The sequence below is a fragment of the Sebastes fasciatus genome, chromosome 14 (assembly GCF_043250625.1).
Source record: "Sebastes fasciatus isolate fSebFas1 chromosome 14, fSebFas1.pri, whole genome shotgun sequence".
NCBI lineage: Eukaryota > Metazoa > Chordata > Actinopteri > Perciformes > Sebastidae > Sebastes > Sebastes fasciatus.
The window spans coordinates 11,247,660-11,264,664 of record NC_133808.1 but is presented as its reverse complement, the minus strand read 5'-3'; the positions used below and the strand labels follow the sequence as shown (position 1 = coordinate 11,264,664).

The 17,005-nt window shown below is 45.8% G+C and overlaps 1 protein-coding gene across 4 annotated transcripts in view; it reads right to left on the bottom strand.

The window, feature by feature from the left end:
* Nucleotides 1–17,005, bottom strand: part of LOC141782424 (cyclic AMP receptor-like protein A) — a 55,796-nt gene that overhangs the window by 29,455 nt on the left and 9,336 nt on the right. For all 4 annotated transcript variants that reach the window (XM_074658789.1, XM_074658786.1, XM_074658788.1 and 1 more), the window contains 5 exons: nt 14,644–14,731; nt 11,546–11,635; nt 10,981–11,019; nt 5,136–5,214; nt 1,592–1,639 (listed from right to left, as the gene is read on the bottom strand). In XM_074658789.1, the coding sequence (XP_074514890.1) occupies nt 1,592–1,639; nt 5,136–5,214; nt 10,981–11,019; nt 11,546–11,635; nt 14,644–14,731 (344 nt within the window). The remainder of the gene's footprint in view (nt 1–1,591; nt 1,640–5,135; nt 5,215–10,980; nt 11,020–11,545; nt 11,636–14,643; nt 14,732–17,005) is intronic.

The window sequence follows — 17,005 nt, the reverse complement described above, 5'->3', positions numbered from 1 at the left end:
AAAGGGGCACTCCGGCATTTTAGTACTGCACTTCCGTAAAGTTATAGACGGGACTCACAAGAGACACATTTCAAAAAGAATGTTTTAAATCAAAGAGCAGAGGCTGAGATATCCTGACTTTTAGTCCCTAGTGCGGTTCTAGTGTAACATCTTTTTGTTAGACCCATCCTGCCCACATCTTTCAGACTCAGCTAGTGATGTCAAGAGAACAGATACTTCGGTACCAAGTTGATGCCAAAATTCAGAAAACGTGACGGTACTTGTTTTTACGGTGGCCTTTCGTTCCAGGGATGATAGAAAATCTTTTGGGACGCAGTAAACTCACTATACATTTAGAACAACAAATCCGTTGTTCTAAAAGGACGAGAGTTAGTTAATGTTAGCTGTTATCTCCGTGCAGGACTGGGCTGCTTTCCGGTTGCTAACAGCTAACTAGCTCTTGTCCTGCCAATTTCAACACGGCTATTGATTTTACATTAGAGTGCGTTCAGTGCGTTTAATCTTCACGCTACTTTAGTTTCCGATGTGAAGCAATTGCGGCATAGTACCATCTCCTGGAATGTCAAGTCCGTTCAATTTCTGTGGTTCAACGTCACAAGAGTTCATGGAAATTCATGCCATCTCCTTTTTTTTTTTCCCGGTAGTGATATATTATAGCTAAAAACTAAAACCGAAATTAATTTACATTCATTTTTATTTTAGAGTAATTTTTTTTTAACCATGAAATATAATTTTAGTTTCGTTTCAGGTTACTTAAATGTTTTTTTCACTGCTTAATTTTGTTTTAGTTTGCTATAATAAGCCTCCTCTCCATGACTCAAATGACCTTTAAGCTGCCAGTATACTCCATCAGGACTGCTTGTCGGATGGTCAGATAGCTTTGGAAACCCTCTCCCTCTACACCTGACCGACGTCGAATTAAGAGGAGCCTGTGTCCGACCATTTCTGTTACCTTCCAGAAACTGACAATCCAACATCCACCCCCGCTTGACGCCGTGACTGGCCAGCTTTCATGTGAACAATCGAGTGCAGCGCTACGAATGCTTTCCAGGAGAGACTGCCTGAAAATGTGTGCCGTTATCCCCTTTATCTCCCCCCTCCCGCGTCTTATGAACTACTTCTGTTTCGAGCATAACCCGACGCTTGTGTGTAAAATCAGAGGAGAGCCCCTTTAAGCTAAGAGGAAAAAGACATCACATTTACTCCCTCCCCTCATGTCCTGTTTCGCAATCTGGCTTTTCTGGGTATTAATATATTTTACGGGTAGCTTTTCCTGTCTCCTTCTGTTTCAGTAAGGTCAGGAGCAGAACGGAGAGGCAGCGCAGCTCCCAAATTTTAAACACACGCATACGTGCGCGCCCTCATTTAAATACACGCGCACAGGCGCACACACACACACAGGGAGAAGCGTAGGTGTCGAGAGGTCAAATTGCTCCCCGCTGTTTGACACCTACCCAGCGTGACCACAAAAGCTAATCCTGCACACACTCTAATCCTCACGCTCTGTGTGTGTGTGTGTGTATGCGTGCATGTGTGTGTGTGTATGCATAAGTGTGTGTTGAGAAATGTGGAGGCTCGGACAGGCCATTACCTTTCGTCTCTCTCTCTCTGGGTTGAAGGTTCCCAACCATGACTGCATCTGTGCAGAAAAGACACAAAATAGGAAGAAAAGGTCAGGGCAGAAAAGTAGAATAGTGGTTTGATCATTTAATTGAGTTGGGGTTTTTTTTCCTAGAGAGGAGCGGCCTTTGGTTTAGAGTGACAAGCTGGAACAAATATCACGTCGGCTATCACACCAACGTAAAACACTCCCCACCTCCTCACCCATCCCTGCCTAATTCACAGCAGAGTGCCTAGCTTAGAGGCAGAGGGGAGCACTTAGACAGCTCCCAGCGTCTCACAAAAAGAGGGAACTGATCAGCTTCAGCGCACACAATATGACACGAGGAAGAAGAAGAAGAAAAAGGCAAAGGGTGTAGGGAAAGGGGAGACATTTTTTTTGAAGAAGTGTTAAAGAAAAAGGAAAAAGTGGAGCAAACATGGCAGATCTGAGATCTCCAGAGAGAACGTGGGAATACTTTTTCGCTCTTCCTCTGTCTCCTCTCTCGGGGGAATGCAGGGAAAATGTCAACAGACGCGCGCAGGAAAACACACACACACTCACATGCACGAACACACCCATGCACAAGACTGGGATTTGTAATGGTGGGATAAGGGGCGGGGGGGCCGTAGGAAACCAGAAGGTTTATGTAACCCAAGACATCACAGACGAATCTCTGGAGGCCCAGTGTGAGCTTCACACGCACGCACAAAGAGGCTGCATGAACGCCGCGCACTAACAGCTCCTCTGTTCTGCAATTTATTAACTCGATGTTGCCATGGTTTCTCTGCGCTGACGTGATTGTCATTGTAAATCTATGGTGTGACCGTGGTGTGTTCGTGCAGCGAGAGAAAAAGAAAAATAGCCATTTGGTCATTAGAGCCGAACTTGTTCCAGTCGCACCACACTATCCATCAAAATCAACAAACACTGATAATAAGTGGAATATCATTAAGCTTCGGCCAGGTCTCCGGTGTGCGTACCCCGGCTTTTGTTGCAATCTCTTTAAAGCCGCGCCACCGAAAAGTCGAGCAATTCAGACAGTTAGTCAGTTAAGTGTTGAGGCGTGAGGCTTAAGAGGGAAGGAGTGGGCATGTACAAATCGCATCCATAAAACAAACACACCACCGCACTCCCAGACCTCTCTGTCTGGCCTGATAATGACTCATTAGCTTTCAAATCCCTCTGGTTAGTATGAGCTCACACAGTCACTCAGAATGTGTCCATGTTTTTCTAAATAATCCCGTTGTAAATGACTTGGTAAACTAATGAGCTACGGAGTCGTTTTCACCCACGATCCTCCCTCTCTCTCTCTCTCTCTCTCTCTCTCTCCCCCGTCTGTCTCTGGAAAGCGGAGAAACTTCTCCGTCCAGCTAACATCCCACCTCTATTCGCTCAGCCTCCTCGTCTTTATCCCTTTCCCCCGATGCGTCGCCACCTACCCTGCTTTCAAAGCTTTTGAAATTCTTTCAAGTGAGACAGCCTGCAGCTGAAAAGAGATAAGGCTTGAGCTCTTCATAAATATGATAGAGAAAGCAAAACGGCAGAGTGAAGGGGGGGGGGAGAGACATATAGAGGCGGAAAGGAAAAGAGGGGGAAATGACGGGGAATAGAGACAGATGGAGGTGGAAAGGAAAAAGAGAGGGAAAAAAAAAGAAAGGTGGAAAACAGAGATACGGAGAGAGACAGGAGGTTGTGGGGAGAGACGGCTGAATACTGTGAGCTGAATGAGTTATGAGATGCAGGTTGCAAACCAGCTATATTCAATTCATTCTCTTTATCACATTCATGATAAAGAGCTGTGTAGTCTCCTTTCCGTTCCCTTCCCTTCAGCTCCCCTAGCTGTCTGTCTCCGAAAGTCGTCTGTCTGCAGCCCCGGCTATCTTTAAATCTGTCTCACCGTCCTCCATCGCTCACTCTGATTGCCACCCCAAACAAAGAATGCTAACATTCACGATGACAATTTATTGTGAGTCTGATGTGGCTTTGATTCCCCGTTACTCCTGTTTTTTGTATTTGATGAATAACATCAGAACATATTGTTGTAACACGTGTCTGCCGCCGCCGCCTTTCCACTGGCAGTGCAGCCACATAGCGTCCTCAGATCGGGGGAATGAAAGCTATGCGAACTGCGTGGAATGCTGCCTCTGGGCTCCGGCTGCACCCTGCATGGAAAATCACACAGAGCTACGAGCCAACACGGAGAGGAGATCGACTAAGTGGTAAACCAATTAATCAATTTATTACCTACACAAATTGACTGTTCTGAGTAGCTGGAACAGGTGACGGGTGGACATTTTTTGCTTAATGAATAATTTAAAGCCAGTGAGTGTAGAGTTTGAATTAGAATTCTGACTTTGATGCGTCCCTTTAATATGAAAAAGACCAAAACAAATACACGCATATTATAAATAGTTATGTGATCTGAATAATTAGTAGCTTTATAGGACAATTCTGGTTTATTACAGCTTGTAGAAATGTCGCAAAATTGTGAAAAAATACAAGCACTGAGAGGCGATGGGGATGTCTTCAAATAGCTTGTGTTGTCCAGCCGACAGCCCAGAAACACAATGTGATCAATCATGTAAAACAGAGAAAAGTGGGAGATCCTCACATCTGAGATCAAGTGAATGGTGGTAAAAGCCATTATGTATAGAATTAGAATCAGTAGCATGAAAACAGACCCCCAAAACACATTAACACAGACATTTCTACACACAAAAATGTTATGTTATCTGATTAATCAATAGCTTTAAAGAACAATCTGGGGCTTATTGCAACTTGGAACTTTTTCTAGTTGTGGGCTTCCTTCCAATTAGCATTCGACTGTACTCGCCAGGTTAATTGCTTGGATCTGTAAGTTCATTAAAAAGCAGTCAGACCATCAGACTGAGTTACTCTTTTTATCCATATCTAAATGAGAATTGTTGGAGGGAGATCGAAGATTCTCATTGCCAACGACTGCTTCTCTGTAATTGCAGGTGACAATAAAGAACTTGAAGCATGACACGGGTTTCAAACGAACCCCGAGGTTAGCGAAACAAAACCGACAGGTTCAACTATGAACTACTTGTGTTCTTTCAGTTCTACCTCTAAATCACGTAGCAACAACCTGCCTGACAAACTGTTTGGCTTGTTAATAACCTGTTGTTTGAACTATTGTGTTTTTTGCCCCCAAAAGCGCAAAAATAAAGACACAAGCTGTAATAAACCAGATTTATCCTTTAAATGATTATTGGAGCAGCATTGTTTCTACAACATAGATTATTGAAAACACAAATTCTAATTTTATTTAAACCTGAAACTCACTCCTTACCTTAAAACAATACATCATACACATACAAGGGTTTTTTCTTGACTCTATTTTTGTGAGAATATTTGACAGTAGAGAAATACGAGAACAAACAAACAGCAGTCCTGTCTGTGTTCTCAGAGATGTCAGCTTTCACTAATGTCACTTTTCTAAAAGGTCACAATGCACTTGGATTCAGCTAAATTACGAGTGTCTTGGGCGGCACGCATGTGGAGCACTCACCCTCGCATTGGCCACGCAGATTATCCTGGCGTAGCAGCAGATCATCAGGAAGATGAGGCTGAACAGAGGCACGTACCATCTGCAAAAGCACAAAACACGAGCAGGTCGTAAGGAAGGAAATTGCAAATGAGCGATGTTGTTAAAAGATCATTTCTGTTTGTTTTTCTTTGGTCTCCTTGTGGTCCTGTTTCAGGAGGAGGAACAGGAGGTTTGATGTACTCTTTGGGCCAAAAGAAAATGTCAAATGAAGAAAAAAAAAAACCCACGGCATTTAATGAATTTTTAATCCACAAGTAGAGTATCATATATCCTAATGGAATTTATACCATGATAAGACGTAATAACATACTAGGCGTCCAATGTTGAGATATTAGGGCTGTCTAAACTGATTAGAGAGAAACTCATTTAGAGATTTCCTCTGCCGGACTGCAACCTGAGATGGCCATTGTTGTTGGATATGATTTGGCGGCTGGACAAAAGCTTGTGTTATTCAGCCTATAAATGATCTTGCTGCTTTATTTTAAACATGAAACATTCCTCAAGTCCTCCCTTAAAGCTCTTTGAAAGAGTCAGATTGACCACGAGCAAATATTCAATAATGTTATGTATAGCCGAGCCTGGTTTAGCTGGTGGACACTGGACAGCATTATTCTAATACTGTAGGTGATGCAGAGGACACACAGTTTTGCACATAAACCAGCACAGAGTGGAACAGGCCTGACTCAGCACCCCTGGACCATACCGCGCATAGTTTCAGTGAGTAGAGAGAGAGGTTGACAAAGAACAAAAGATGATGTTAAAAGTCACAACAACCGGAAATGCATGGCATTCCTATGGGATGAAGGGTTGACAATCAAGGGAGGCGCGGAGGAGAAAAACATGTCAGGTATTTTCTGAGTGGATGAAAGAGAGCGAGACGAGCGAGGGAACCGGGGGTGATGGATTTGTTGGAATGGCAGCCTTGCGTTATGCAACCTCTTGGGAGGTGATGTAAGCTCGGAGGAGTTTCAACCTCTCCCTGTAATCATGAAACAGGCCTTTGTCTCGCTTTGATAGACAGGTTCCTGGCCACCACGTCTCTGTTCAGCCTCAGTAACTCTGAGCAGTCGAAGCCGCGCTGTGCGACACCCAAGTCCTCCCGAGCACCTGGCACAGGCGGGGGGACACCGGCCAAATGCACCTACGTGATACGCATATCAGGTTGTGCAGAGGAAGAAAGCACATCAAGAGTAATCATCGCAGGCCTTATCATGATCCGCAGGAAAAAAAAAACGTTTGAGACTGAATCTCGCTCTGACCCATAAATACGGGGACACTGATGGGGAAAATGGATTGGGAATAAATGTCCAACACTTTACCTGGAAAAGTCCTTGACATGTGGGCTAGAAACTGCAACTTTGAGCAGCATCTAAAAAGGCAAATAGTAGGTCCTTGGCCTAATTTAACTTCGTCCACACTTGTCTTGCAAGCCTGCGGGTCGAAAAAACCTCACTGAGCATTATCAAATTAAACTTTTCATTGGCAGGGGAATCCGAGATGGTAGCCGTTTGTTTCACAGAAGGAAACAGGGGGAGGGAAAGGCTGCTTTTTTTTTACACATCGTGTTCCTTCACGTCCTGTAGGGAACATCAATATACAAAGAATACCCTCTTTGAACATGTGTGTGAGCGCGTGTGTATGTGCGCGTCCACGCAGGTTTAATAATGGCATGGGACAATGATGAAAGCGTTTCAGGGGGGAGACCTGCGCGAGCGTCACCTCGGTGTGATTTAATAACCCGCTCTCTGGAATAAACAGCGTCCAATTACGCCAGCGCACGTCCCGTTAATGATGGAGAGACGAGGTGGGGGGTGGGCGGGTTGGTGGAGAGGGAAAAAAGGAGGGGGTGGCCTTTTTAACGATAGCGCGAGGGGATGCGAGGAGGAGAGAATGACGGGCGGCAGCTACAAAGTGCTCTAATTAGCATGATAATGATCTGCCATTAGAGTCCGCTGTGCTCTACAGCTGAGCACTACCCGGAGAGAGAGAGAGCGAGAGCAAGAGGGAGACGGGAGACAGGAGGCGAAGGATGAGACAAGGAGAGAAAGAGAGAATGAAATAGAGGCAGAGAAAGGGAGAGGAAGGTTCGGAGTGGGCAGGTGATGATAAAAGTGAGAAGAGAATAGAGGTGAGGATGGAAAGGTGGATGGAAGACAGACGACTGTGGGTCAGGAACAGAAAGAGCAGAAATAAGCATTGGGCGATGAAAAGACGGGGCGAAGGATAAGGTCATAGTGCGAATGAAAGAAATAGCAGAACGAGGCTGCAGCCAATAGATGGACTAGGGAGGGATGGAAAGAAAGATGGATAAACAGAGAGGGGTTTTAAGAGGACAACAGTGAGCGAGAGTGGAAGCCTGAAACTGGCAGAAAGAAAGATCATCACAGACGAGCACAGATTCAATCTCTCGGCCTCAGCCTGGCCTTCCCTCCAGTACCACTCTGAAGTGAAGAATGAGGCTCGGATGAAAGGAGCCTTAATTGAAGTGCTCGGTAGGAGATGAGAGTACTGTAGGGACCCGTCTGTGCGGGTTAGTGTTCAACTTTGACAAACAAGATCCTACCGCTGAGTGAAAGATCACGATCTACCTGTTCAACCACTCAGACGGGGACAGGACAGACCGAGACACAGAAAAGGAGGAGGGGACACAAAGGCCAGGTTGAGCAGGGTGTGTAGGGTGCGCCTCACCAGATGTACTAATGTAAAAGCTAAAAGGAAGTCTACAGGCATGCTAGCAGCTCTGTGAGAATGTACTTTTGAGTTAAATGCTACAGTCAAAATGCTCACAATGACAATGTGAACATAAGGATGTTTAGCAGGTATAATGTTTATCATCTTAGTTTAGTGTGTTAGCATGCTATCAGTTGCTAGTTAGTGGTGAACATAAAGTACAGCTGAGACTGATCATTAGTTTTGCAGGAATTTAGTCATAAGTATTTGACAAAATTACATTTTTACTTGATGATAGCACTTGAAGAAAAAGGTCATCCTGACGGGAACATGACTGCGTGACAATCCATCTATTCCTGTCACCTCTCTACTTTGAGCTAAAAATGCTTGAAATTCCAAAAGACATTGTTAAAAAAATAAAATAATTGAACTACAGTCTTGCAGTTGTATGCCTCCGCCAACTAGGGGTGTTAGAAAATATCGATAAACATGAGTATCGCGATATTATGTTTTGTGATACTGTATCGTTTCTTCAAAACACTATAGATTTTTAATCGGATGGCCCACCGGCAGACCCGTCTTCCCGAATTCTGTCTTTGAAGATACTGGCATCATATGAAAGTAGAAAACCTATGGAATCAGTTGGTACCAACCATGTCATACTTGCATGTCACCAAGGAGGCTAAACATCGCTCCAAAGTTACGCTAAATGTTGGCGAGGAAAACTGGAATGGCCATTTTCAAAGGGGTCCCTTTACCGACATGCCCACTTTATGCTAATTCCATGCAGTTTTGGGCAAAAACCAAGTTGATTTTTGCATGTAGTACAAATGTGTTATTTTCATCTATTCTAATATGGTGTATTTAAATATTTCTGCATGGGGTCCCTAAACAGTTTTAGAATTACGTAAATTAAGTATGACTGGAAAACTGAGACTCTTGTGGATCCAATGAGTCCAATTGTATTCATGTGTGATGATATTAGTCCCCATAGTAGCCATTTCAAATAATTACTTTGTTTTACTCATACAGTGGTGTGTTCTTTATACTAGGACCGTTTTCCTAAAATCAGATTTGAAAACAATTGCAATATATCGCCTTGCTTACAGTATCGCAATATATCACAATATATTGAATCGTTACCCTGTATCATGATATCGTATCGCCAGATTCCAATACACAGCCCTACCACCAACCAGTCAAGTTGCAGTTTACGTCCATGTCAGTCCAAAATGTCCCCACTTCATCATTTTATCCTATTAGACGTTATGTGAATTGTCACAATAAGCATATGAATTGTTGAGTTATGGCCAAAAATGTGTATTGTGAGGTCACAGTGACCTTTGACAATCAAAATCTAATCAGTTCATCCTTGAGTCCAGGTGGACGTTTGTGCCAAATTTGAAGAAATTCCCTCCAGGCGTTCCTGAGATATCACGTTCACGAGAATGGTACGGACGGACAACCACGAAAAACATAGGTCACCTGTGACTTTTTTTAGATAGATCTTCTGGGAACCATGAATGTCTACACACAATTTTGTGCCATATTAGTAGATGCTGAGATATTTCACTACATAAGTGAAAACTTTAACCTGCTGGTGGCACCAGAGGGACAAGTTAGTTGAATACATTAAATTCATCCTCTGGACATCATGAATATATGTAATAAATGTCATGGCAACCGATCTAATAGTTGCCAAGATATGTCACTAAAAAACAAAAATGTCGACCTCATGGAAAAGTCAGGGGGTCACTAGTCATTAGGATTCATCCTCTGGGGACCATGGATGTCTGTACCAAATTTCATGACAATCCATCCAATCAATGTTGAGATATTTCAATCTGGACCAAATTGCTTTATTGACTGACCTCCCTAGAGCCACCCTGCTAATTATAAGCTTTCATTTGTGAACGTCATTTTCTCCGTTTTTCCGTGCCATGTCTGACCGCGCGGCCCATGACACACACCGACGGGGACCTCTAAGAGCGGTGACTCAGCTAAGCTCGAGTGCTTCCAATTGCTGACTCAACCCCTGAAATTCTGCACCTCCGTCACAAAACGCTGTCCTCTGCTTTTCACTCTCCTTCCTCTGTCGTCCCCTTTCGCACCGTCCTCCTCCACCTCCTCCTCCGAGCCTCCCCCGCCTGCTGCTCTGTCCTGTCTGCGCCGCTTCGCTGAACTCTGATGAAGACACACTACGGGGCGTGGGCAGGGACGAGGGCAATCTATTTCTCTCACTCTCCTCTCTCCTTCCCGTCCTGCTATGCCGCCCCTCTTTCCTTCTCCTGCTGAGTAATTCCCCGTCTCTCTAACTGTACCCCGTATGTCTCCCCTCCCACCTCTTCCACTTTTCACCTTTAATACTAAAACCTCTGCTCTCCTGCGCCGCTCCCAGCAAGCTGTCGGCGGCGTGTGTGTTTGAGTGTATGTGTTTTTTTTTCCTTGACGGTTGCTGCCTTGGCCTCTAATCTCTCGTCTGGTTTGATGTAATTAGAGCTAATGAAGATTCCCTGATCCTCTGAGCTACTCGTCCCCCTGGGCCACGACAGCGTGGAAAACTAGAAAGAGCCGGGGAGCAGAGGAGCACTGATAAAAGAGACGCAGGCTCGTTTAGCGCAGCTGATAGCTATGTGTTGTTCTGCATGTGTGTGTGTGTGTGTGTGTGAGTCTGCCTGTGTGTGTGTGTGTGTGTGTGCATGCTTATTTGTTTAGAAAGATTGATTCCCTGCTGATGCTGCGAGCAGCAACGCGATTACCTTGGCTCATAGCAGAGTGTTGTTGTGTGCATGTGTGTGTGGCTAAGCGTCTGTGCCGGGGGATTGGCAGAGCCCTTGCAGACTTAGGGCCAGTTGCAGAAAGCAGCAGACAGGCATAATCCTTCATAGCCGTCCTAAACACTTAAATACACAGTGTAGCAACTCCCCTAAATCTGACAAGGCAGAGACAGGCACATCCACATGTGCACACACACACACACACACACACACATCTTGGCCTTACACCAAGAGGGAAAAAACCCTGCAGGCTCCCCTGACATGCAACCCTTCACATTTCCCCGCAGAGACAGCCCTCCTCCTCCCCATCACCCCCAGTGGGGGAAGCTTTGATGCCGGCGCTGAAAGGGTCTACTTACATCCCAAATCTCCAGGCTACGTGATCGTCTGTGATCCAGCTGGGGGAAAGAGAGAGAGAGAGAGAGAGAGAGAGAGAGAGAGGGAGAGAGAGAGAGAGAGAGCGATGAGGGGGTTACAAAGGAAAGGGAGAGCGTGAGCGGAAGAGAGACTTGTGTGACTGCGGAGGGGAAAAGCTGTGCAGCTGTAGCTATTAATAAGCCGAGAGTGGAAAGAGAGAGCCGAGCCCGGAGATTAAGGCTCTGTCCCAATTCTCATTCCACCGCCTCCTCTCCTCTCCTCTCCTCGGCCTCTTCCCCTTTTTCCTCCCTCCTTTAACTCCCCTCCAAACAAATAATGCCTTTTCCTATTTCACCACAAGAACTGGAGGGTCTGAGGCGGCGTTTTTTACTGTTCAAAGATGTGCTGATAATTGCCAATTTTGATCACATAAAATCTTATGAAAGAGGGAGCTGGAATGAGGCCAGTGCTGTGGCCCTCGTTGAAAGGAAGGACATTTAACAGAAAATCCGCTGTGGCTTGCTGAAAGAAACTATGCTGTATAGCTGGACCGTCGGCTGTACTCACCACCAGGCTCCTGCGGGACCGTAGTAACCCTTTAGCAGTGGCAAAGAGGCCATGACCAGTGGCACCCCCCACGCCATCAGATGGTACAACCTGATAAAAGAAAGACATTTATTTCATTATAAAGCACTGAGACCAGGGAGCTTTGCCCCTGAGAGAAAAAAAACCCTATGACTAAATCAATTCTTTTCTTCTTCTTTGTTGGCACTCACTTCGGGGTCATTTTTCAGGTGCAGACAAATGCCTATACGGCAAGATTGCCAATTACTCATGGTAATATAAACCATAATTACCCTCACTGTTGTGCAAAAAGATGATTTACAGAGGATGTGTCTGCATCAAAACCACAAACAGGATGTGGATTATCGCTCAGCAGGTGCTAGTGACCACGAGATATGTGGACAAAGCTGGCTATACTGAACTTTACTGCACAAATAGGCTATTTTTTAATGAAAAGGGTTAAGAAAGCTGGAGAGGCTCATACTGGCGGTCAATGAAAAATGACAGGATCAGTGACGGCCTTCTAAGAAGTTCGGAAAATCTCAATCTCTCTCTGTGTGTGTGTGTGTGTGTCTCAGACAGATGAGGTGTGCGCTCCAGTGTCTTGGGCGTCGGTGTGGGCGTCGATACTTTATAGAGCGTACAGCGTTGCCCGGTCAATAGAGTGGAAGTCCTGCACTGACTTGGTCCAAGTGTGGTCAATCGAGCGGTGGCGACACGGCTGACACACACTCAATCCCTCTCGACTTGTGCGGCACAGACACACACACACACACACACACACACACACTTTCTCACTCTGATTTCACCGGGGCACACCGTATCTCCCCTCTGCCCTCATGTGATGGACAGCAGTGTTGCGAGTGTGTGGGAGGGCGGTGGAGAAAAGAGAGATGGCTGGTGGTTTAAATAGAGCAGAATAGTGGGTGGGAAAGTGACATAGGAAATGTATAGATCCAGAGAGAGAGAGAGAGAGAGAGTTTAGATGAAACGCAAGAGGGAGTGTGAGAGAAGGGGGAAAACAAGGGGAGAACAGGGAGAAAAAAAGGAAATGGTGGAAGCGCTGAAAGAGAAGGCAACTAAGCGAGTAAAGGAGCGAGAGTGAGAGAGAGAGACAAAGAAAGAGAGAGAGAGAGAGAGAGAGAGTCTGTGTGGTGGTGGTGGGAGGAGAGATATAAAGGGTGAAATCAGTGCTGCCAGTCCGTGGCGTGACGATTGGTGCAGGGGGGGGGAGACTTGTCAGGAAATCAATGTCGAGAGCTCGCAGACCCGCAGACACACACCACACACAGACAAGCTGCCTGCAGCACATACACCACACACTCGCAGCGCTTCGAGAGGGAGATGACGAGGTCCGGAGCCGCGCGCAACATGGGCTTAATGAGGCACAGCAGGACCGCTATATGCTCTGTATTTCACACACCTGCAGGCACCGCACATACACGTTCGCAGACACGCACGCATGCACACGCAAGCTTATATAGAAATTTCCTCCTGAGGCTCAATCTCATTTCTCACTGCCTAATACCACTTCCTCTCTCTTTTTTTTGCCTGAATCTGCCCTTCAAACACACATAAACACACATGCGCGCACACACAAACACACTTCCCCATCCTCTCTCTTGCATCCACTTCAATCACTCTTAGATCATTCAGCCTCCGTTCTCCATCTCCTCTGGCGATTTGTTCATTCATAAACCATCACACTGTGCCGTCACTCTGTGTGTGGGAGAGAGAGAGAGCGAGAGAGAGAGAGACAGAGAGAGAGAGAGAGAGAGAGGGTGGGAGGTTGGGTTAAGGGGCTGAGGGGTAATTGTGCATGCATGCAAAGCCTCATACCCGCCTGCCGAAACACATACAGCTTATCTATGCGCAGTCAATACACGACAACCCCCCTGACGCCCTGTCTTCTCTTCGCTCTAACCTATTAAGTGCCTGAGTGTTTTTTTCTGTGTGACCAGCCCCACACAAAAATACAGACACATCCTCCTTCCACCTTAGTCCCTCTGGACCCATGAGAGGTATGCAGCTGACGAGGCTCCGAAGCCGATTTTGGCCCCCTAGCCTGCCCCCATCCCTGCACCCATAAAGCCGTCTCCTTCTGAGTTATAACACCATTATATCGTCCGGCTTATTGCTAATCAATGCAGGGAAACTCCCATGGGGAAGAGGGGCGGAGGGGGTGGGGGGGGGCCACCTCCCTTTACCGGCCTAACCAACCTCACACCCAGATGGGTAGGAGGGGTGTGCACACCTACGCGCATCTACAGGATACAACCATGAACAATCGACTTGCCTAAAAACAGAGTTGCCGCTAACTTGTTAAAGTTTTTTTTTCTTCCCCCGCCCACAGAGCGCATGCATTCTTTTTTTTTTTTAGAATGTGTTTGTGTCACAAAGATCCGCGCGAGGCACGGAAAATGAGAAAATATCTCATACGCACACAAGCAAATTCACACTCGCGCTGCGGAGAGCGCTCATGGGAGTTTGAGCGACAGAAACAGAGAGCCACAAAGCGTGAAGATGGGTGCGCACACACACACACACACACACACAAACGCGCACACACACACTTAACGGCTGACACTCACTCCCTTTTCAATTAGAGCGTCGGCTGGAACAGAAAAGAAGGAGGGGGAGGAGGAGGTGGAGGAGGAGGAGGAGGAGGATTGGGAGGAGGAGGGGGCTGTCAATGCTCTGCGGGGAGACACATGCTCCGGCAGACCAAACACATGCACATACACACACATAAAGACACACGCAGAGGGAAGCGGCCACAACAAAACAAGAGACAACTATACATTTAGAGGAAGACGCAGCGGTGGATGTAGAGACAGAACATGTTTGTGCACATTTGAAATAATTCGTTGATTAATCGATTAGTGGATCGTCAGAAAATAAAATCTGCAACTATTTTGATAATCAATTAAACATCATCAGCATCATCTCTGGTTCCGGCTTCGTCAATGTGAGGATTTACTACTTTTCTCAGATTTAAAACATAAAAATAAAAACAAAAAATACTGACAAATATTATCAGTAAATCAACCAATTGATAGTGGAAATAATTGATAGCTCGCAGCTCTACGTCCCAGACTCACATCTCATATCTATTGGTGCTGATTTCTCGGACCAGGTTGAGGTACAGGTTCACTGTGATGAGGCAAACCCAGGCCAAGGCACTCCAGTCTGCAGAGACACACAGAAAAACAACAAGGTCAAATTACAACACAGCTCTCACACCTCCCCACCGCCACCACCAACACCACCACCACAACACAGCATGCAATTGTGTGTCCAAACACACACGAATGTACGAGTGTGTGTGTGTGTGTGTGTGTGTGTGTGTGTGTGTGTGTGTGTGTGTGTGTGTTCCACTTTTTGATAAATGAAGGCCCATTCTCCAGTAATATGAGGGAAACCTGTGGCTTAGGGTGATGGATGAGAGGGGGGAGCTCAGAGAGAGATAATGATGAACTGTGGAAAAGCGGAGGGAGATAAGCAGGAGTGGGGGGGGGCGAGAGAGGAAGAAATGAGAAGGGGTGCGGGGGGTGAGGAGGGGTGAGTCGAACGGAGTGGACCAGAGCGAGTGTAAAGAAACTGAAGAGAAAAGAAGAAACGAAGAAAGGGAAAGGAAGGCGAAGTCAGCAGAGGGGGGGCAAAAATGAATATATTTTACAGAGACAAGGAAGAGAGTCTAGAAAACGCTCACTTCCCTTTTTCTGCCCTCGTATTCAGCCCTTTTCCTTTGTGTGTGTGTCTGTGTGTGTGTTTCTGTTGACAGGACAGGCACGGCTGGTCGTCACAATGATGGATTCTCTGAGCCGCATACTCAGCTTACTCAGTTTCACACAACAAACCCCCCACACATGCACACACACGTATATAAAAACGCACACTCCTTTCACACTCAAGCAATGTTTAGGAATAGTGTGCAGTGACTAAGAAAGAAGGAGGCTGGCTGTCGATGTCATTATCACAATAAATCACTGTCACAATGCGTCTTACATAACCAGACGGCAGCCACCAAAAGCTCCGGTTTAACTCCCGACAACGGCGCAGCTCTGGCTTCGCCACCTGTCCCGATGCTGCCCCCCTGCAACCATCTTCCATCCATTTCAAACACATTTCATAAAATTTTATTGGTCTGAGTTAAAAGCAGAGCTGGGCTATGCGGATCCCACTAGACTCGGCGCTTCGCCACAGAACAAAGTGCCCGATCAGCCGGTGTTTATGTATAGCCGTTTGTCCTAAGCGTGAGGATCCTCGTGATAAACCGAGGTGACAGGCACCAACCCTGCAGCACTAACTCACTGCCCATTACCCTGTATCCGTCTGTGTGAATGTGGATGTGCCAGTGAGACCATTAAAACAAGACTAGTGGAGTGTTGTATTAGCAGCCAGTCCTAACTAAGAATCCTTATGCTAATCAAGGCTAAAGAAGGTGTATTTGCAACAAATGCCAGCAAATAATGTAAACACAATCCTGCCTCACCCGGCCGAATCACAAAGAAATCTTCCCACCAACTCCCAAATTGATAACCTGCAGATGTGCCTAATACACCCAAATGAAACGGTGGAGTCCTGTACTGTCATTGGAGGAAACTCATCTCCTCATACGGAAGACGGTGATGACACACCGAGGCGTCTGGTGTGAGGGAGGTGTGCTGAATGGCTGCAATGGGCCAATAACTACACAGCATGGTGCTTGACTCCCAAGTATTACACCATTGTTGTGGTATTCTTGGTATGGGCGTGTGAACGCTCCGAAATGTGGTGTGCATATTTAGCCGATGTGTTATCACCCTTGACAACTGGCGGTGTGTACACAAATGACAAGTAAATATCCTCCCTTTGGGACAGGATGTACAGGCTGAGTCGACTAAATGAATGCAATAAATGAGGAAGTAGAGAAAGAATAACCATAAACTCACTGTTAAATAACACTACTCATATCACCATAGATACAATACACAGTAAGATATAGGGCTGAGAGGAATGCTTCGAAGCTTCGACTGCTGCTATGATAATCAACTTCTACATCAGTATTCAAATGCTTTGTTTTCAGTTTTGGTTTTAGTTATATGAGTATTTAATAACAATGAATAAATCCCCAAATAGCCCATGAAATAAGGAATAATCCCACAACATTATTCATTACTCATATTCAACATTAATTATCATTAGTACTTCTCAGATGGATATCGCTGTTTGTTGTGTATAGAGGTGCGTGTGTGTGTACAGTTGTGCAGGCAGCGGCGTTGTTCCGGGCACTGACACGGGGGGGGGATGGAGAACGACGGACAGAAGAGCATGTCAGCCTGCTGAGCCGCACTGAAGCTTCGAAAACGTTCAAATATTTCTCACCGAAGCTTTGAAGCCCAAAAAATTAAATTAAAATTAAAAATATTCAGGACAGCCCTAGTAAGTCATGAAAAAACTCATGGTTGTATGCCTCCGCCA